The sequence below is a fragment of the Musa acuminata genome, chromosome BXJ2-8, assembly GCF_036884655.1.
Source record: "Musa acuminata AAA Group cultivar baxijiao chromosome BXJ2-8, Cavendish_Baxijiao_AAA, whole genome shotgun sequence".
Lineage (NCBI taxonomy): Eukaryota > Viridiplantae > Streptophyta > Magnoliopsida > Zingiberales > Musaceae > Musa > Musa acuminata.
This window is the reverse complement of record NC_088345.1, coordinates 51149138-51170529: the sequence shown is the minus strand read 5'-3', so window position 1 is coordinate 51170529 and position 21392 is coordinate 51149138. Positions and strand designations below refer to the sequence as shown.

Here is a 21392-nt window from a genome sequence, read left to right as displayed (position 1 = left end):
CCAACCGATTCGGACTCATATTGCGTGTTGATTACAGTATCTTTTGTCGTATCACGACAAAACGGTCATTAATGTTTGGAAGCTTCGGATCCGACAAAACCTCACACTCATCATCTCCTGCAGGACCTCGGTGGTGGCGGAGTAGCTGCACGGCGACGACAGAATCCTGACCCCTTTATCGTCCGCCAGCGACGAGACCCGGAGGGACCACTTCGAAGCGGTCGTGAGGCCGGCGGCACGGCCCACGAGCTCAGCCCTTCCGTCTGCGCTCGCGCACAGTTGGCTCAGCACCCCCAGGTTGAGCTCCGTCGTCGTCAGCTCAAGCTCCACAATCTCCTTCACTCCACCGGCCTCTACTATCTTGATCCGATTCCTTCCCCATCCGCAAGCATGTAGCAGGACCTGCAGCGCGGCTTTGGTTGCTTGTTGAGAGATCCGATCGCGGACGAGGGATAACACAGCTCGGAAGAAATCGGGCTTCAGTTGCTCTAACACTCTCGAATCTGCTGCCTCGATCACGGACTTCTAGACCAGAGTTGCCGTCGATCTCATGTCGCGGTTGTCCCCCGCACCATGCAGCAAGATCCATGTCATCGAGTCGATGATGCGGCGATCGCCGTCGACAATGGGTTTCAAGTCATCAGGAGGTACTCGGAGGGAGTGGAGAACACCGAGCGCCACGTCGATCCGATCCATCGGTTTCCACAAGCATCGATCACGTCCGCATATTGCAACAATAATCTAATTCGAAAACATTTTCTAATATTTTAATGTCATTAATGTTGATTTTTATTAAGAATATAGATTAATAGATCATAAAATTATATCGAGATCTTATCTAATGATCCAATTCGACATTTTATATAGATAATTAGCAAATTATTGAGACATTCAACTAAAGAATTGCTAGGATAGACTGGGAGATTTTAATCCTGAATCTGTCAATCTTGTATCTACCATAAGGGGCACCAAGTCAGTCAATCAGAGTTTGATCCCAAAAGATGTCACACAGCCTTTATGAGGTTTTAATGCTTCAACAATAGAGAATTTGGAAGAACAGAAAGAACATGAACAGCTCAATCAAGCAATAGTTCTAAGTGATTCACCAGTGGCAAATTGCCAGTTTACTGAATGCATTATGCCAAAAAGATCTTACAAAGACAACCTCAACAGTTCAGGAAAGGTGTAAGATTGTTTTGAAATAAACAAAGAATTGGCGAAACCAATTGTATGATTCCAATTACGAAGTGAAATTAATTACATCAAAAATTGATATAGATCATGACTGAAGGGCAAAAAAATGAATACAATGCTCATGGTCGGCTCAGTTAGTTCGACTGTAATCACTGTCATGTTCTTGGCTGGCAAATCCCATCTTCTGAAACATTCGGATTTCTTCAGACTGCTGCGACGAATCAAAGACTTCACTCTGGCCTGGTCGGACACCATTGTTTATGTCTAAATCGGCTAAGCTTTCGAGAGCTCTCACCACCTAGTACAAGAGGAAATAACATAGTAAAGAACAAATCAGTAAGAAGATCTCCTTCCGGTTCAAGTCAATGCAGTGGCGCAACTAAGCATCCACAGTGTGAAACAAGTCAGTGGCAGGATTTGGTTTTCTGGAAAATAGTTGTTTCAAATTTTTTTTTCTTTCCGGGATATCCCTGCCAATTTAGATTATTTGGTTGTATGGTTCAGGCTTTACCTGTCCCATTCGAGGCCTCATGGTTGATGAATGCCGAGTGCAAGCAGCTGCTATTTCAATCATACGAAACATCTCATCTTTGTTATAGTTACCATCGAGCCTAGGATCTGGCAGATCTCCAAAATCTCCATTTTCAAGTGCTTGAATTAGCAATGGTCGAGCCTGAGATCGGGTATTGAATTCAAAATTTTTGGTCAACACTGACTTCCTTGCAACGATAAGAGATTACTTTTGGTTGCGCAGCAGCAAACACACACAATGCCAATACAAAGAAGGGAAAAGATACTATTAACACAGTAAAACTATTTTTTTCTAAGATATATTGCAGATTAGCATTAAGTTGTAGCCAGGAAACCTTTGAGGTTCAAATAGAATTTAGAGTTCACAGGATTGATTATTCTAACTATAGAGAGTTATGTCACATGATGGCAAAATCCTCGAGTAAGAGAATTTCCATTGTATGAGTTAAATATATCACAAGTCTTCACCTTAAGTTTTCCCGATTAACAAGAACAGAAATTTATGCTAACACAATGCTCATTAGAAAAAAAGAAACCGTGCAGATGGTGACCCTCTCAGAATGAACACACAAATTTGTAACCTGAGTTGATTCTTGGTAGTGAAACATGTAACTAACATTACATATAATTCCACTAATCTAAAGGATGAACTGTTAGAATGTGTTCGATCTGATGACTAGGAAATGAAACTGCATAAAAGAAGCTTAGTCCATCTATAACCAGTGACAGCCAACTATAAAATTACTTTCTGTAACTCTCTGTTGAAATGAAACCATGCCAGACGCAAACTTCTATCTTCTGTCTAACCTATTCGATTATTTTTCACAGAAATGGACAATAAAGTTCCTTTTTCATTATGGATTGGGCCCAAGAGCTCATATGATAACAGAATTGCTCGCTCAATATCTAATGTATGGTTTGTGCCTTATTCATGTGATATGTGTGTAAGAAACTCAGCTTTTGTCATGACAATATAAAACTAGGTCCTACTTTTCCATGGTCAGATGTCGGGTACCTTATTGTATCCCCAACATAGTTCATGGAATCAACAAATTCCGACATGATACAGCCAAGTTCGACCTGATTTTGGTCAATTTCTTGATCTTATACTCAAGAATCAGTCGAATTGACCAGAATCAATTGAGCACAAATGGAGCTGACCACAATTCTAACCAATATGAAACCCTGAAAAAATAAAATGGAGGGAAACAAAAAGAGAAGGATAATAAGATGGAAGTCGAGATGAAGAAATAACAAGAAGGAAACCTATTTCTGTAACTATGAAGTAAAAGAGAACATGATGTCACTACATTGCTTGTTATTCCCCAAAACTATTGCATCAGTTGCCTATCACCACCACTATAATATTCACCATCAACCTTGAGACCCATTGATATCTTCAAAGCAGTATGTACTGCATTGTCAAATGGCATAACCTACTTTACACAATATGCATAACAAGTTTTACTAACTCTTATTTTCTCAGGGTTTTTATATAAGCTAACAATTCAAACCAATTCTTAAATTCCTTTTCTCATTGGACTATTAGCCATTTCTTCACGAATAACAGACCAAGTTGGGATCGCATATAAATAATTACAGTTGCTTGCTTTGTAGCTCCATTCACACAAAAGCTCAATGCTTCCCACTAGTAATGATGGATGTTTATTCAAATGAGAACATTGCAAATTTTAACTAATAAGCTTTTGACATAACAGAAAATAATGAAAGGTTATAGGTATGGAACTTACCCACTCAACAAGACTCTCATCACCGACAGGTTGTGATGTATCAACAGGCTTCCGCCCTGTAATAAGTTCTAAAAGAACCACACCAAAAGAATACACATCTGAATTAGACGTCAACTTTCCACTAGTTGCATACTCTGGAGCCAGATATCTGCAAGAACAATGCATTTTTTTTGGTCAAAAATCAAAAGTGTTGCGATCATTGAAGGAATTGTTCCTGGAATTTCTAGCCAATAGGTAGTAAGATATCCCGATTTGGCAAGGTTTACCTACCCGAATGTGCCCATTACACATGTGGTCACGTGTGCGTTAGCATCCACAGCCATCCTTGCAAGCCCAAAATCAGAAACCTAATATATTGATAAATCAATGACAAGCTTGACAAAATTTTAGAAAACAACAGCATCACATGTTCAGAGTAAGCATGTTATGGAATATGGATTACCTGAGCTTCAAAACTGTAATCTAATAGAATATTTGAGGACTTTATATCTCTGTGGATTATCCGTGGATGGCCTGACACAAGATTTAAGTTGATGCAGATTCCTTAGTTAGTGTCTAATTATTTCAATGCAATATTATGTACAGAGCAAGAAGAAAGGAAATAGGAAATTACAATCTTCATGAAGATATGCTATTCCCCGAGCTGCCCCAACAGCAACCTTAACCCTTACAGTCCATTCCATTATCGGCATTCCCTTCCCTGCAAATGCAATTCCAACTAAGAATGCACATTGTTTTTGATGGAGATAGTTATAGATGCTTTGTGCAATTGCCAAATCCAATGTTGTAAAATATTTTTCTCACCATGAAGATGATAATAAAGAGTTCTATTGGGCACATAATCATAGACGAGCAATCTCCGATTCTCCGAAACGCAGTACCCGACAAGTGAAACCAGGTGGCGATGGTGTACACGACTGATAGTTTCGACTTCTGATTTGAATTCACGCTCCCCCTGTGCACCACCAACTTTGATCTGCTTCACAGCCACTTCTCTTCCATCCCGTAACCGTCCTTTGTATACACAACCACATCCACCTTCACCTAAAAGATTCTGAGTTGAGAAGTCATTTGTTATGATTGATAGCTCTTCCAATGTAAACCACAATTTTGTGTGTCCTAACCCTAGGTCTGATGGTGAGTAATGGAAACCATAGCTTCCTTCGGAACCATGTCTTATGAGAGGATATGATGGAGATCTTGCACGGGATGATTCTATGAGAGGAAAAAGAAAACTAATTAGTTCAACAACTTGTCATGGCACGTAATTGAATGCTTTCTGCTAGACACTAGAAATAGATTGTAGCCAGCAATCATCTAATGCTAGAGTTTCAAATAACATGTTTGCATTAATCTTGCTGATTGTAGGTAAAAAGGAACTCCAGGCCTTACCTGATGCATGTGAAGATGCCGGTGAAGCCAAAACAAGATTTCCACGATATGCAGTAGGTGCAAATGGCTTCTTATGCTTCTTCACAAGCCACACAGCTGCTCCAACAAAAGTAAGCATCACAAGACCTGCTACCACTGCAACTGTTACAACAGTTTCAGAAGTGTTCGCGGCACTCTTCAGGGCATTGCTGCTTCCATGAGAAGAACCTGTATGCTTTGAAGAATTGGATGAGCTCGGGACATTGGGCTTAATTGGAGCAGGTAAAGGTAGTGACGGTGGGCTTCTAGGGGGCATTGAAGAAGGCACAGGAGGGGTCGAATTGCTGATATATGGAGGAGGAGGAGGAGGCGGGGAGGGAGCTTTAGGTGGTGGTGCCAATGGGCTTGCAGGTGCAGAATTAGGGGGAGGAGATGGTAAGGCTGGCGGTGGTGGTGGCGGTGATTGGTAATAGATCGGTGACATAGGAGGGATAGCGGCTGGTGGAGGTGACAATGGCGGCGGAGGCGTAACTGCAGGAGGGGCAGCAGAAGGGGGAGGCGGATACAACTCCGGAGTTTGTGGCGGAGGCGGAGGAGAGGAGGCCGGCGGTGGTGGAGTATAGGCATCAACTGGAGCACTCGGTGGTTGAGCAGCAGGTGGCGGCGGTGGAGGCAGCGAAGGGGGATCGGCATTGGAAGTAGAAGGTGGGATCGAAGGTTGTGATGGATTGTAATAGTCACTAGGCTGAGACTCTGGCGGTGATACGTCAACTGGCGGTGGTGGTGGCGGCGGCGATGAGTAATAAAAAGCTGCCATCTTTATCTTCCCCATCTTCAACAAGACATCCTCTAATCTCTTCCAGAAAAGTTCACGAGGAGCATCAGCAACGCTTGCTGTCGACTTCCACGGCATCAAAATCTCTCTCTCATTGCATATCCAGAACCAGAATCAGCGAACTTCTCAAGAACTTGAACCCTTGATCCACTCCAACACCAGAGTTGAGCACTCAAGATTAATCCCACTTTTACGGATCTTCTTCAAGGAAAGACCAAAATCTCATCATAATCTTCGTCGAACTCAATAAAACAATGGATAGGATTCTCCTCCCTAAAACTCATCAAGATCCTATCTTTTGGAAACTTTTACCTACAAAGACAAGTCGCCTTACGATCACAGAATCCAATCCACGCGGGTACGAACTCCGTGAAACAAGGCAACCCGAAGAAGTCAGAACAGGACATTCGAGAACAAAGAACCAAACCAAGAAGCCACCGTCCTTCCTCGACCGTAAACGGGAGACAAACGTGACGCGACTTGGGGGAATTCCAATATCTTAGTTTGGGAAGGCTCCTCCGCATTATGAGCTAGCTGGAAACCAAGACCAAGCTTTCAAGTCATGGCGACTGCCAGCTCTCGGGGCACTGTCATTCCCAGTGAGATGAGCAAATAGAGATATCTTATTCCATCCCGGGGAAAACTTCACCAACCGGCTTGGTAAAAGCCCGCGCACTTGCTCGGGTTCGACAGTTCGAGCTCCTGGGTCAACGCAGCCCAGCCTGTCCGTGGCAAAACAAAGTCCACAAGAATCTTTCTTGGATACAAAACAAAAAAAAAGAAGAGGTGACAAGATTTGGATTTCACCGCACAAGATGCCACCGACGGCAAGAAGAATTTTGTGATCCAAAGTAGTGTCTTCTTCAGATCTCTTTAGACCGAGATGGATGGAGAGGCTCCACTTTTCAGCACTTCGCTGTGCAAACTGTCTGCAACCATTGAATGACTGGAACAACAAAAATTCCATTTTGCAACCATTGCTTAGCTAGTTTGCATCTCATATATAATTCCAGGCATCAACAATGAATCAATTGATCTTACTACATATTCGAATGATTGAGTCTGACTTTTCGCAACCAAATGTGAATCACACGCAATTTTTTTTATTCTGAAGAGTAGGCCTACTTAGAGAAAGGGGAATGGCATTCCCAACACATTGTTCTTCGACACTTTCTTCTCCAACCCAATTAAAGCTCTGTATTGCCAATCAGAATTCTCTGTCTGATGAATGTGTCCCAACAACATTCCCCATTCATTTGGGTTTGTATGAGAGGAGGCTAATTATATATCAGGGAAGATTATTAGGACAAACCTTCGCACAAATTAGTTGCAGAAACATGGATTACATCAAAACAAAAACAAGCTTGTGGACTTGCAGGTGCAGTTAGATTAATGATACATCTCGCTCACGTTTTGTGGCTTGGACAAAGTCCATTCTTTCCTTTGTCGTGTCCCCAGGACTGCATGAAGGAGTCTGAAAACCTAGTGATACTTTTCCTTCTCCTTCATTTCACTCTAAGATTGAAGAAAGAAACCTGAAAGCATGAACCGTGCTCTGCTTGCTGTAAACATGATTCTGATTGTTTGTAGCTGTCTTGGGGTGGTGGGAGTTTGCGGACATGGTGGCAGACAACCAGAGCTTGAGCTCATTAACTAAAGGTGATTAGATTAATAGGAAGAGTACGCACTTCTGAACATGGATTCTTCCTTGTTCTTTCTGCACATGGAACAGCCATGTCTTGTCCACCCCTCCCCCCTGAAGTCTTCCGAGACTTTCCATCGCTTTCTTAATTATTGAGGTTGGTGAAGGCCAGAATCCCACCGCAAGCTTCGTTCTGAAGTTCCATGACAAAGGAAATGATTCTCACGATGATGCTAAAAGAAACCATCTAAATTGATTCTTCTACAGAGTTAGGATTTTACTGTAGTATATACACTTAGGTACCGGTGAAGCTTTAGTAAGTCTCTCAACAATGTGTTTTAGCCTCTGCATGATATGAGGGCTTTGTGCACAAGATTAGATAGAGAAACAAGTAACATTGCACCAGCCAAGACAATAGTCTACTCCCTCAGATCATCAACAATGTGTGGATGGATGTACAAGTGATTGAGAGAGGTGACATGGTGATGAGCTCACAAACAACCAGATGCAGTCTCTTTACTTGTATGGATAAGATTGCATACATTGATGTTTTCCTAACTTCTCAGTCCAACACAATGCTCTATGTGACACCAAAGCTTAGATTGAATGATAAGCAGATTCAATTCTCAAGATGTTTTCCAAAAAGGTTCTCCCAATTTTGTTCTCGCAAGCCAAAAAAAAAAAAGGAAAAACCCCCAACTTTGGAATGTTTGGTATATGTTCTTGTTAGGAATCTGCCTTCTTCCGCATGTGAAGAACAGAGTCCGATCATTTATTTAACCATTCTCTCTCTTTTTTTATTTAGTGTTTGATGTTGATGATGTGCTTTTGATTGTTGGATTGGCGAAGTGATAGGGAAGATATTATCGATCAATCATCATTCAGTACATGTCTTTCACAAAATAAATAAAAATATTATCTTCATCTTTTATCGTCTATTTCCTCGAAGAATATATCGTTCATTTGCTAGCTAGTATAGAAGCTCATTTTTAATATAATAAATTTGAATATCGAAAAGATGGATTCAAAAAATCTTATCCGTACAAGTGACATCAATCCCCTCGTATACTCAATATTTTCACCTCTGACTTAAATATCAATAGCATCTTCCAATAACACAAAATATGTTGAGATTGATTTTGAACACATTAAGGTTTATGTATAAAAATTAAGTTAGATTTACCCAATTGGCGCACATCCATTTTATTTGTATGTAATTTGATCCAGATATATTTTTTTAATCAATTTATTCCTTAAAAAACCTGTTTATTCAATCATTGACATACAGAAATTAAGTATATCCATGGATTAGATCATAGAGAGTATGAATACACATGTTGCAATACATCGAGCATTTTTGCAATACCTACGACTCCCAAGCAGGTCTTTGCCCTTAAGCAGATTAAGAGAGAGGTCATGTCCTTCCCTTCCAGCAAAGGGACAGCCACTCTTAGCAAAATGCTCTACGAAACAAAAGGCCCAGAAACCATTGTAATTGGACTACAAGCTAATTAACTTATTTCTTGATGCAGAGAAATCCTGGCCACACTTGATCGAACCTCCACATACAGTGGGGAAAGAAACGACTACAATTAAAATCAATAACAAATGTGGATTGGCATGTTTGTAGAAGAGTAAAAAAGCTCAATTCCCATAATAAAATGGGAGGTCTTCTTCTGAAGCAAAATCTCTGGCTTACAAGAAAAACCTCCTGCGGCTCGTGTCCATCTCCGGCTAGAATCAAATGAAAAGCATGGTAAATTTGATGGAAAAAGCAATAAATCCCAGAACATGGTAAATTCTATACCAAGATCACGAAAGAGTACCTTGTGAACCCACTCATACTCTCCACCCTTTGAATCAAATGTTCCATGTTGCAGGTTCCTCAATTTAAGTGTAAAGCGAGGGCCACACTCCTGCATTTTCAAAAAGAATAAAATGTGAACAAAATACCATGTCAGATTGTCAAATCAAATAATCAATCTCCCAGGTCACAATTCAACAGCTGTTGAGTGTGGTCAGATAACTAAGCAGTAAAGTTTACAGGAATACTCCAGGTACAGAGAAATTGCGTTGCTAGTGTAACAAAAAGGGGAATAAAAATAACCATAACATAAAACAGTCTTCAAACATTTAAAAATTGGGTGAGAAAGCATCATGGTGTGTGTGTGTCTGGTCCAAGTAATAAATATTGTATAGCATATCATCAAATGACAAAGTGCGACACTCATGTTAAACAGTACCTGAAGCCGTACAATCACTTTCTCTTGAGTTATATTCTTGCTCTTGGCAGCCTTGTCCTTGGAGTCATCTTTTTTCTCTTTGGCTTCAAATATATACCTAATAATTGCAGAGAAAATGAGACATAATTCCAGATGGCATAAATAATTAAAGGGTTTACATACAAGTCTACCCAAACAAAAGAAGAAACACTAAGTATATGTTGAGATCAGTTCATGGTACCAACATTAAGTATGTGACTGTGTAAAGAACCTTAAAAAACATAATGGAAAAAAAAGAAGAGAATCTCAACTTTTAAAAGACTATTTAGCATTCCTCCTTGATGTTCATTTGACTAGTAGAATTCACATCGCACAGCTGAACAAACTAGAGACAAAATTCTACAGGAGGGAGGATCTCCCATCCAAGAAGAACATTCATGATAAGATGAAGCCCTTCTCCAATATTAGAAGTGTTTCATCCTACTTCGGAGCCATCTTTACACAATGTTATACAATTTGTTACATCCATAATTCCATCAGCAATTTCAACATCTACATTATTTATTTCAGTTTCTATGAAACTTGGGAAAACCACAATGGTTACTACTTTTTTCTTTGTTTTCAGGATCATTTTTATAGTCAGTTTCTAGATATTACTGATTAGAGCATATACATCATAATTCAGTGATACTTCTGACCACTAGAACTCTGTTTAGCTTCCCACAGGAAGCTTTACAGAAATCTCAGTTTTCATATTGTTCGGAAAAAGTAGTTTTCATTACGATAAATAATTAGTCGGCAATATATATCACCACAGGTGTTCCGGCAAAAGATCTAACAGTTGTTGGACCCACATTGGAATCAGACTCGAGATCTAATAGCTCTTAATTTTAAAGATGACAAACAGCTTTCCTCAAATAGCACAGATATTTCAAAGACATACTGATATTTGCTAACCATCTAAGAGACCAGCCACCGACATCTGGACCAATATTCTCCACTGTTCCCAACTCAATCTAGGTGACCATCTCTGGTTTCCTAAACATGTCCATGTTTTCCTCGACCAACACCTTGAACAATAGTAGCTCAAATTAATTCCTAAGCTAGCACCAAATGACCTTTAACGGTCCAAGACCTCTAAATAGGCCCATTATTTCACTCTACCAGCACAAAGAATACACTAGACAATAAGAACCTGAGCAAAAATTGCAAAGGTCATTTAAACAAAGTATGTCTAGAGGCACTTGAAGAAATTCAAACGGTTACTAAGAATATACTGCCAGTGTTCAAAGCAAGTCCTTGAAAGCAAAAAAAGGTTCAATGATGAGACATAGAAGAGCTACTATTGATATGGTTTGAGAAAACTTCCAGGTTCTGCATAAGATCCTCAACATATTTTGTAATAACAAATATAAGTAGTCAACAAAATAGATATACCTGTGATGTCTAAAAAAGATGAAGTCTCGCTGGTTATGGAATGTTACAACTCGACGACCACGAAAGTTGGGGTCTTGAGGGAATAGTGATTGTATCATCCTAAAAAGAGTCAAATTCAAATAATCAATAGAGGTAGGAGAAATATAAGTTTGATAAAGAAGGAAAAAAACAAGAAGAGGAAAACAAATCCTTATACTATAAAAGGAGAAATGAGAGTATCATTTGACATCTTGAATTAAGTAAAACTTTAACCTTCCAACACGATGACCAAGACGTGTGGTGAAGTTGTTCAGTACTAACTCCGGCTTATGTTCTGTAGGATTTCCATGATTCTGGTAGCCAAAATAAACCCATAGTTAAAGGGATGTGTATGATGTATATGAAACTAAAAACCAATATTTTAAATAATGTAGCAAAACAGTTGAAAATGAATGTTTATAAAGCATTAAACTTCCAGATATTTATAAATTAGACATCTATTATGTAATGCTTGCACATATGCTGATAAATTAATAGGAAATCAATTTATGGTATGGGCTACTCTGCACTAAAAGTCATTCGATTGAGAATATTTGTTAGAGCCTTCTGTGGATGCTTAGGGCATGTCACAGATGCGCCAATCATCGAGACATTTTATAAGTATCACAAGGGCAAAAAAATCACAGATGCAACTTTCATATTATTGGTCCATACATAATATAAAATTGCCACAATTCAAATCGACAAAAATTCATTCCACCGACCGTAGTACTATAACAACTATATCAAAAGTACAACTTAGAGATGTGGCAATAGTCATATATAGTAACTAATTTGCAGTAAAATGCAGAACAAGATCTATATTTCCAAATTGACATACATGAACAATGACAATGAGGAACAAGGTCAAGCAAAATTTACTATTATACTACTGATTTGCCTTACTTGAGAAGGCATTCTAGTAATGTCCTAGAATGATACTGCTAAGCAGCATATATCAACGAGGGATCCATGCCAAGCCAAAACAATGCAGGTACGCCATCGGCATGGCATGAACCCCATTTTAGGAACAGCTTGACTGGAAACTCAAATCAATATTCAGGAGATTTTTGAGACAATTTAAGGATCTCCAAGGGGATCAAAGGCACCATAATAGATCTAGTTTGGATTACTATTTATTAAGTTTATTAATGAATTTTTTATTATTGCTTTATTCCAAAGGATCTTAAACTTTTTTTTAATGCATTTTCCAATTTTTTGAACTACTATGCAGCTGGGATATTATGATACAAGTAGTGCTCATCAGGTTCAGAAGCTAAGATTTTGTGTGAAACTATAAGGATGACATTGTGGTTTATTTATCCTCTCCAAGACAGGTAATCATACAATATCATAAACTTCAGTAATTATTTAAGAAATATAAAACTTAAATGATCTGTGAATACTTGACAACATTGTACTTTATAAGTATAATAATCCAGGATGCATTTCTAAGATGTCCACATGTTTCAAAAGCGCAAGTAAAAATTTGAGTTCATATTGCCAGTGAAATAAACCATGCCAACTCGTACATACTATAGTTACTAAATGAGTGTATGGAAGCAAGAAGAGAAACTCCAAAGTATGATGGAACTCAGCTATTTTTCATGCATTTTTCAAGTGCAAGTGAATGTACCTTAATATCCTTCCGCAAGACTAATTTAGATAGTTTGAAATGTGCCGTAGGTCCATCAGGCAAGTTTATGATCAACAGAGCATCTAAAAAAACAGGTATTTAAAGACAGAATTACAGATGTAAAAACAAACAACAATCAATGACAAAACAAGAGTCACTATCTCCCCTGTTGCTTCTAACCTGGTTCCCTTCGATTTGAATGGACCACTACAACTGAAGTGAAGTCTTTGTTCTTTGCATATTCAACAATCTGCAATAAGAGAAACAATCATCATAATAAAGGCTCAGCAAAATAAGAAACCCGAATTTTGGTTCATCACAAATGCTTCACCTTCTTCAGTTCATAGGTTCCTCTCTTATGGTAATGAGCATTTGGAATCACAGACAATAACTCTTGAATGAAGGCAGGACCTCTCTGCAAGCATTTTCAAAAAAGTAAGAATTCAGCGGTGGCCTTAGCTCCTAGTAAATATGGATTCCACGAATCCTAAAAAATATTTAAAGATAGGGCAAGAAGGACACACAAATAAACAACGAAAGAAAAGGTAAAAGTGATGGAAAGACGAACACTAAAAACGTACTGTGGAATTGAAACGATTTGTGGTGATTAATATCTTTGGCGTCACTTCTTGTTTCAGGACTTGGCTAAATTCATCGGCATCATTCCCTGCAAATAACTGGACTAGCCATTATCAGGAATAATGGATCAACATCAAGTAGAAAGCAAGAGAAGAAAACAGTAACTGAACAGCACGCTCACCTCTTCATCATCAGGTCGACAGACCGTCTCATCGACCTCCCTGGTGTTCTCGATCGTCCGCGGCACCTTCTTCTCCGGAGGCTATGCATCAAGAAACAAGATTCATAACCCGAAAAGAGAAAGCCAAGCAAAAGGTGGAGATCAAAGGGGAAAGAACTTGCCTCCTCGCCGAGGTCGAGGGCTCGCTTGATGGCGGCCTCTCGTGCCTTGGCCTGCTTCCGCTTCTCGATCTTCTTCTCGCGCTTGAGCTTGGCATGGACGGCACTCCTCTTCTCCTTGTTCTTGATCATCGAGGGAAGAGTCGTCCCCTTCTTCTTCTTATCCCGTGTTTCCTGCTCGTCCACGTCACTCCCTTCCGCCTTCTCCCTCTTCCCCCCGCCGCCGCCCATCCTTGTACTTCAAAGGAGAAGAATCGAAGGAGGCGGGGGCGCACACGCGCGGCGGCAGGGAAGAGAACCGAAAGAGGAGGAGGGGGTGCACACGCGCGGAGGGAAGAGAACCGGAAGAGGAGGAGAGGGTGCACACGCGCGGCGGCAGGGAAGAGGACCGGAAGAGGAGGAGGGGGTGCACACGCGCGGCGGCAGCGGAGAGAACCGGAAGAGATGGGGTACATGGTTTTGATGATAGCGGCAAGGGTTTCCTTAAACAAGGACCAGATCCAGAATCCGGATCACGGTTCGGTCGAATCAAATTTATAATAACGGCCCGTTCGGCCCGAAGCCCATTAAATTGCTGTCGTTTCCGTCGACGGATCGTTGGCGGCCCGTGGAGAGGATCTATCCTCCGTCAGTAACAGTGTATTGGAAATCATCTGTCGATGGGAGGAAGACAATGACGTCCTTTGTCTTAATTTGACTCAAGTATTTGCAGAACTATTGTATTAACAGACTCTCCATCCTTATATCTTTACTTAATCACTGATGAGTAATTAAATTCATAAAAACAAGTTATATCATCTTAATTCCGATCACATGCAAACTAAGTCTTATTGCCTCCCTAAGCTGGATTTTAGGCTACAAATCATTCCAAATTCGATATTATTTGGATTCATATTAAAGTTAATTATAATTTCAGATTAATACACAAAACTTGAGCAGCATAAAATATCCAAAAATAAGTAAAAAAAAAAAATCTCATCTTCCTCTATAGATTCTATTTAATTGAATAAGATATATTAAAGTTAGGATTAGATTTGGTTATTAACTAATAAAAAGAAGTTCATTTATGGTATGATTATTTAAGTGATATATTGATCGGAAGGATTTTCTAAATTACTTATCATAAATCATTTATTCTCCCTTATAAATAAATAATATATATGAGACTCAATATGATATTATATGATATAATACGATGCAATATTACAAATATATTATCGACTTCCTTCGTTCTTAGTAGCCTTATAAAAAATAGAAAAAGAGAAGTTAACAATTATGACTTTTTTTTAGTACATCGATGCTGTTATGTTCTATGAATCAAATTATAAAGTGCATTATGTGAATCAAATAAATAAATGTATTTTGAATAGCAGCGAAATACATGGACCTCTATTTTTTTATCTCTATATATTTGATTTCATATTAAATTTATTTAGTATAATAGTATAATTATAATTCTATGCTTATAATTAGTATCAGCATCTTTTGTTTTGTGCTATTGATATATTTTTCTATCGTGTCTATTCTATCATTGATATCATAGGACAAGACATTAAAGAGAGTTGTAAGTGGTAACATAGATCGTTGTTGACGATATCAGAAGGAGTCGCAATCGTAGAACTCCAATTGCTAGCATGATGGTTTTTGCAATGGTCAAGAATGATGGTAGAGTCACGGTGATGTGTGTTGCGTGCTAGTCATAAATATCATACAAGCCAATCATGTTAGTAATGTCACGTGTAACATAACACGTAATATTTTTGTTTATTATTATTATGATATTTTCTCACTTTACATTGCTTGATGCATAAGTATATTATGATGTCCATGGATATGTGTAATGAGAATCAGATCGTGATGGGATCACGATAATGAGATTGATTCACATTTAAACATAGAACCTAAATAATCTTAGTCATAGGTTACTCGAGAGACACATCGAGATAACCAGACACACTTATGTGCTATATTTTTGTTCATATGATAGAAGCGGCTGGTCTCATAGCTGCTTGTGTTGGGACACTATGGATACAATATAGGTGCTCAACGGGGAATGAGTTCATTGATTGATCCGCTTATGGAATGTTGAATGATTGATAATACATTATCGCCAGGTAGTGATTCCGTAGTCCCAGTAGTGTATCTGGTACTTAGACTTAAGATACCAAGAATGTCCTATATGAGTGCTCCACTCTTTGATATCGGATTTATAGGTTTGGATGTCCCAAATCTAGCACAGTCGATCATTGAGAGTGGTAGTCAACCTTACGAGGGCTATTGAGTGTTGAAAGGAATATCTCATATGTTCTTACTCAAACAAATCCTCGATCAAGGTCATTCGGATTAAGAGAGAAAGAGTTCTCCGAGAAAATTTGATTAAAGCGAGACTCGAGTAGAAATTATATGGGTCTGACAGCACCATACCTGGTATATGGTCTTTGGGATATTAGATGGATGATTGACTATAGGTACATAGTAACTAAGGATAAACATGTCCAATGGATTGGATTCTCCTGTATCATCTGGGGACTACGGCGTAGTGGCCTAGTACATTCATAATCAACGAGTCGAGTGAATTATTATGGTGATAATAATTCACTAAGCCAGAAGGAGTTCTAACATGTATGACTCATAGCCAACTTAATATTAGGCTTAGAGGGTCACACACATATGGTAGACATCTCGATTAGTAGAGGTTCAGATATGATATATTCGTCGGAGCCCCTATCTTATTTAATATCTAATAAGCTCCTGAATTATTGAATCATTTGGATAAAAATCGATAAGAGCCCATGAGAGATTATTGGATAGAGATCCACTAATCTAAGTGACTTTGGTAGTTGGATGGAGATCCAATACCCAATAGAGGAGGATCCATTATGATTAAGTTGACATGGGACCTCTATAAATAAGAGAAAACTAGTAGTTCATAGGCTAGAGCCTTTTAGTTGCCTCTTATATTCTCCTCCCCCTATCCACCTTAGAGCAGGTCTAGAGTTTTGAGAAACATCGTCGCAGCCTTGCTATGCGGATCACCTCTCATTGGAGTGCGCTTGACCTCCTTTACCCTCTCATAAAGATCTGTAGGGATATACGATCTCCCTAGGTAACACAATCTATCTCACACGTGATTTTATGTTTTACGGATTTTGTGCATCAATCTTCGCACGATAACGAATATATATTTGGGAATTGGGGGTTTTGTTTTCTGTTCTTCCACTGCGTATGTGATGTCGCCCTCAAGAATTCCCAACATTTTCATCGAACAAGAATTTTCAAACAGACAAATTTTTACGTAAGCATTAATTCACCCCCTCTCTTAGTGTCATCACGGTCCTAGCAAATTTCTGTTGAATCTCGTATTTTGATGATGAAACTACTTGATATATGTTTATGATTTAATCTGTGTTTTGAGTGACGCAGGATGCTTCGATCAGGATGAGACAATTAAAGCAGGAAAATCATGTTGTGCCGAAGGAACATGTCAGAAGATTGGACGTCGGGCCAGTGGATCGGTCGACGTATCGACAAAAGGCTTCGGGCCGTGGACTCGGGCATCGGGCCAAGAAGAGCGGGTATTGTGCCAAGGATATCGGAGTTGCGGAGTCAACTGGCCGATTGGGCAATAGGCTGCAGGAGAGGACGATGCGCCGAAGAATCGGACGAAGCGTCGAGGGACCAATGACATGCCGGACAACTTGGTTAAATTGCTTAGGATTAATTGTCTCGATCGAAGTTTTGTTTTAAGTGTGCAGGATTAACTACGATGAAAGTTAGACAAGCAGCAGGAGTTGCGCCGGAGTCAAGTTCATGATCACGTTGGGAGTTCGTGAGTTTGACGGAAGTTCGGACGGTCGTCGGAGGTTCTACGGGAACAGATCCGAGAAGTCCAGAAGCTTGCCAAGCGAAGCTCGTCGGAACTCGCCAAGTGGATCGTCGCAAAGTCCAGGAGTTTGCCGGAAGTCCGTAGAAGAATCATCGAGGGTTCATCGGATGATCGACGGAAGTTCGCCGGAAACTCGCCGGAAGAAGCGATTGACGCATCGGAGCAAAGCTGCAGAAATTGTCTTAGATTTAATCATAGTTAGCACGTTGATTAAGTTGGAAAATGGGAGGTGATCCCATTAGCTTAATCTTGGGGCAATTGGGCCCTTGAAAAGATTGAAATTGGGCCGAATGGAGCTAACCATTCGGACCCTGATTGCACCAGGAGGTGCAACCACCTGGGCCAGGAGGTGGCACCGCCTGGGCTAAGTCTCCCAGCGAGACTGGGCGGTGCAACCGCCCCAGCCAGGAGGTGCAACCGCCTGAGCTCAGTCTTCGAGCTAGACTGGGCGGTGCAACCTCCCTGACAAAGAGGTAGCACCGCCTGAGCTCGGTCTTCGAGCTCTGGCAGAGAGGTGCAACCGCCTCAGTCAAGAGGTGGCACCGCCTGGGGCTCAGTCTCCGAGCCAGACTCAGGCAGTGCAACCGCCCCTGACACAGAGGTGCAACCGCCTGGGCTCAGTCTCCGAGCTCTGCCAGGCGGTGCAACCTCTCCAATCAGGAGGTGCAACCGCCTGATCCCGGAATTCCGGGATGTGATCGTTTTGAGCTCCAAATTTGAACTGGGTTGGGGCCTATAAATACCCCACCCATTCAGCACAGAAAGAGCAAGAGACCTACACCGAAATCTTGATCTTCTCTGTGATTCTTGAGCTCAAAATTGTTGAAAAGCCTTTAAGTTCTCCTCCTTCTGTTCTTCAAAGTCTTGAGTTGTAAAGAGAGGAGAGAAAGGTTCTGTAAGGGTTGTCTCCTGATCCCGTCAAAAGGAGTGAAACTGTAAAAGGGCAGTTGGCCTTCGCCTATTGAAGGAAGGCCTCTTGTTGACGTCGGTGACCTCGTCGGTGGAGGAAGCCAAAAGTGGAGTAGGTCAAGACTGACCGAACCACTCTAAATCTCTGGTTTGCTTTTACTTTGAGCACTTTATCATTACTGCAAACCTCCTACATAGCTACTGCCCTCTGCGCTTTTACCAACAAGTCTCTAAGTTCTGATTTTTCCGAATCTGCATTCAGACGTAAATCGGTGTTTTCGTACGATCTTTACATTGCAGTTTACGTTTACGTTCTGATTCCATTTATAACTGCAAACTGTCTTCTGTGCTTTTACGAACGAGTTTCTAAGTTCAGATCTTTCTAAAACTGCGCAAATTGCGTTTAGACGTAAAACTACGTTTAGACGTAAAACTGCGTTTAGACGTAAACTGCGCAAACTGTGTTTAGACGCAAACTGCGTTTAGACGTAAACTGAGTTTAGACGTAAAACTGCATTTAGACGCAAACTGCGTTTAGACGCAAACTGTGTAAACTACGCTTAATCTTAAGATCGGCTTTTACATCGAAATCACTTTTATTGAACAAACGCAGCTTTCGTTTTTAATCGCTGAAAGATTTCCGCTGCACTAATTCACCCCCCCCCCCCCTCTTAGTGCTCTCGATCCTAACAATTTCAAGGATATACGATCTCTCTATGTAACACTATCTTTCGTATATGTAATTTTCAGTTTTATGGGTTTGCGCACCAATCTTCACACGATTATAAACACATTTTTGAGAAATTTAAGGTTTTTGTTTTCTATTCTTCCACTGCGCATGTGATGTTGCATCTAGATTTTCCTATACTGCGATGAGGAGTTGTATTGTTATAGGTAGTGATGGAAGTGTGACAATCCTATCAAGGGCGTCAGTCACTTTGATGGAAGTGTTATGTTTTCTATTATTCATATGATAAATACCTTTTTGAAAAATTTAAAGTTTTTGTTTTCTATTCTTCAACTACATATTTGATGTTGCCTCTATATTTTTCTATTCTGCGACAAGGAATTATATTGTTATGGGTAGTTAAGGACAATGATAGCATTGTGATGGGTGATGATTTTGCTTGGTAGCAAGCCCTATCATGGGTAGCAACACTATTAAAAGATAGGTGATGGTGTTTCCTAGCCGTGGCTTATTGTAACACATCATGATAATGCGAGAGGATCACCATGTGTTGTAGCAAAAAGGAACTCGATGTTGTTTGGGGGTTGTCAGCCACTGAGCGCATCAATTGTGTTTTGTGTATTGGCACAAGGATATAGTGGGCGATGAGCAGGTAATGACTATGTAGGCAATTGTTGATCGTATATAAGACCTACCTTTGAGGAGGGTGAAGTAGGTTGCAGCATAAGCAACATACGTGCTATGCACCGCGGCAACCGTAGGTAGTGCATGGTGACAGTGGCGTTGCTTTAGGTGGTTGGCAACGATGACAGACAACGACGAAGACGCCACCATGAGATGCACCATCAATGAGAATTCATGTAGCTAGGCATGATGGCAGCACTTTTTTAGATTGGCAGTAATATTTAGCCGATGTTTGATCAATTTGTTAGGTTGCTATCGATAAAGATTGGAGCGATGATAGCATGGGCACGCTGTGGTGACTATAGTTGGAGAAAGGCCGAGACATTAGGGTTTTAGAGCTTCCATCCTAGTAATATTTAGCCGAGACATTAAGGTTAATTTTATTTTTATAAAAGCTATTAATTCTAATCGATATCCCTTGATGATTTTTTAGCCTTCAAAAATTAGATATATGTCCCAATAAAATTGTAATTTTATTATTTAAAAATCAACTATTTTTCACTAGAGCTATAAAATTTCTATTTTACCCAAGTGAAATGATTATTTTCGTTGATATCCTCTATTTATAGTTTTATCCCTTTTAATTTGTTAATATTATCTCAACAATCATAATTCAATAATAATAAAATTATATCATAAAACCTGATAATTTTTTTATTAGAATTAAATAAAAAATAAATTATAGGTATTTTATTTTTATCCACGTGACATAATTTATTATTGTTATGTTTGATTATCTATATTATTAAATAAATTAATTATTATTTTAGATATTATAGTTATTTTAGATATTTTAATTATTAAAATGTAGGTATATTTATGGTAAGATTTTATTAATTACTTATAAGAGAGACTTTCCTAATTATTTATTCTATACGCTTTACTCTCATCTATAAATAAATAAGACCACCTATATGCGATAATATACGATACAATACAAGAGCCTATAGATGTATTTTGGCTTTATTGTAGTTTTTATTTCATCACTTATAGTGATTTTATGAAAAATTATATTTTTGTTACAGATTGATGTTGTTATACTCTGCGAATCAAATAAAAGTATTCAGAATGACATCAAGAGGTAAGTATATCTTATCTTTAATCTATACATATTTGATTTATATTAAATTTATTTCGCTCCATGACATGATTATATGATTTTGATGCTTACCACAGACCTCTCGCCGATGAAACTAAATAGAAGAAGTGCTGCTTTCGTTCTCACAATAGTCTTGATGGCTTTGGCCATCTCTGTTGCTGCTGCTGCAGCCGATAAAGAAGGTGTGCAGCGACGTCCGATGGTGGTTCCGGTGACGTGCAAGTACTATCCCGAAGTGTGCCTGCCCGACGAAACCTGCTGCAACTTTAGAAAGTGCGCCAACTTGAAGAAAGACCCCGACAACTGTGGTCGTTGCAATCACCGGTGCCCAGGCGCCTGCTGCGACGGCGTCTGCAAGGCAAGTTGCTGATGAGTGTTGTCGTCTTCGTCGTGCTACTTAGATGCATGCAAACATGTCTTCGCTTCTTCGTCCCATGAGTTACACTTCGTCTCATCGTCTGGTGGTTAAGAATAATTGTTGCTTCTTTGTTGCACAAAGGTTTGTTTTCGCAATCCATGTTGTTTATAGAGGACATGATCGGAAGAAAGATGACTGCAGTTCATAGAGGCA

The 21392-nt window shown here is 39.7% G+C and overlaps 3 protein-coding genes across 4 annotated transcripts; all 3 read right to left on the bottom strand.

Annotated features, from left to right (window-relative positions):
* Positions 1–51: 51 nt before the first annotated feature.
* Positions 52–696, bottom strand: LOC135620441 (E3 ubiquitin-protein ligase PUB24-like). Its single transcript, XM_065123365.1, has 2 exons — positions 573–696; positions 52–503 (listed from the first exon to the last, which is right to left on the bottom strand). Exons 1-2 carry the CDS (start codon positions 694–696, stop codon positions 52–54), a joined length of 576 nt encoding a protein of 191 aa, XP_064979437.1.
* A 391-nt stretch (positions 697–1087) lies between these two features.
* On the bottom strand, positions 1088–6493 carry LOC103995921 (proline-rich receptor-like protein kinase PERK8). Of its 2 annotated transcripts, none has more exons than XM_065122782.1 (8): positions 4869–6493; positions 4281–4520; positions 4090–4176; positions 3919–3989; positions 3747–3823; positions 3477–3624; positions 1706–1867; positions 1088–1492 (listed from the first exon to the last, which is right to left on the bottom strand). In XM_065122782.1, exons 1-8 carry the CDS (start codon positions 5758–5760, stop codon positions 1325–1327), a joined length of 1845 nt encoding a protein of 614 aa, XP_064978854.1. In that variant the 5' UTR covers positions 5761–6493; the 3' UTR covers positions 1088–1324. The 2 variants fall into 2 exon arrangements, with proteins under 2 accessions (XP_064978854.1, XP_018686130.2); XM_018830585.2 differs by having other exon boundaries at positions 1089–1492; positions 4281–4691; positions 4869–6487.
* Positions 6494–8607: 2114 nt separating this feature from the next.
* Positions 8608–14016, bottom strand: LOC108951161 (uncharacterized). Its single transcript, XM_065122780.1, has 11 exons — positions 13559–14016; positions 13398–13478; positions 13219–13314; positions 12969–13052; positions 12818–12887; positions 12638–12720; positions 11236–11315; positions 10984–11082; positions 9568–9664; positions 9151–9240; positions 8608–9058 (listed from the first exon to the last, which is right to left on the bottom strand). The coding sequence occupies exons 1-11, from the start codon at positions 13784–13786 to the stop codon at positions 9020–9022; spliced, it is 1047 nt and encodes a 348-aa protein (XP_064978852.1). The 5' UTR covers positions 13787–14016; the 3' UTR covers positions 8608–9019.
* Between the last annotated feature and the right edge of the window lie 7376 nt (positions 14017–21392).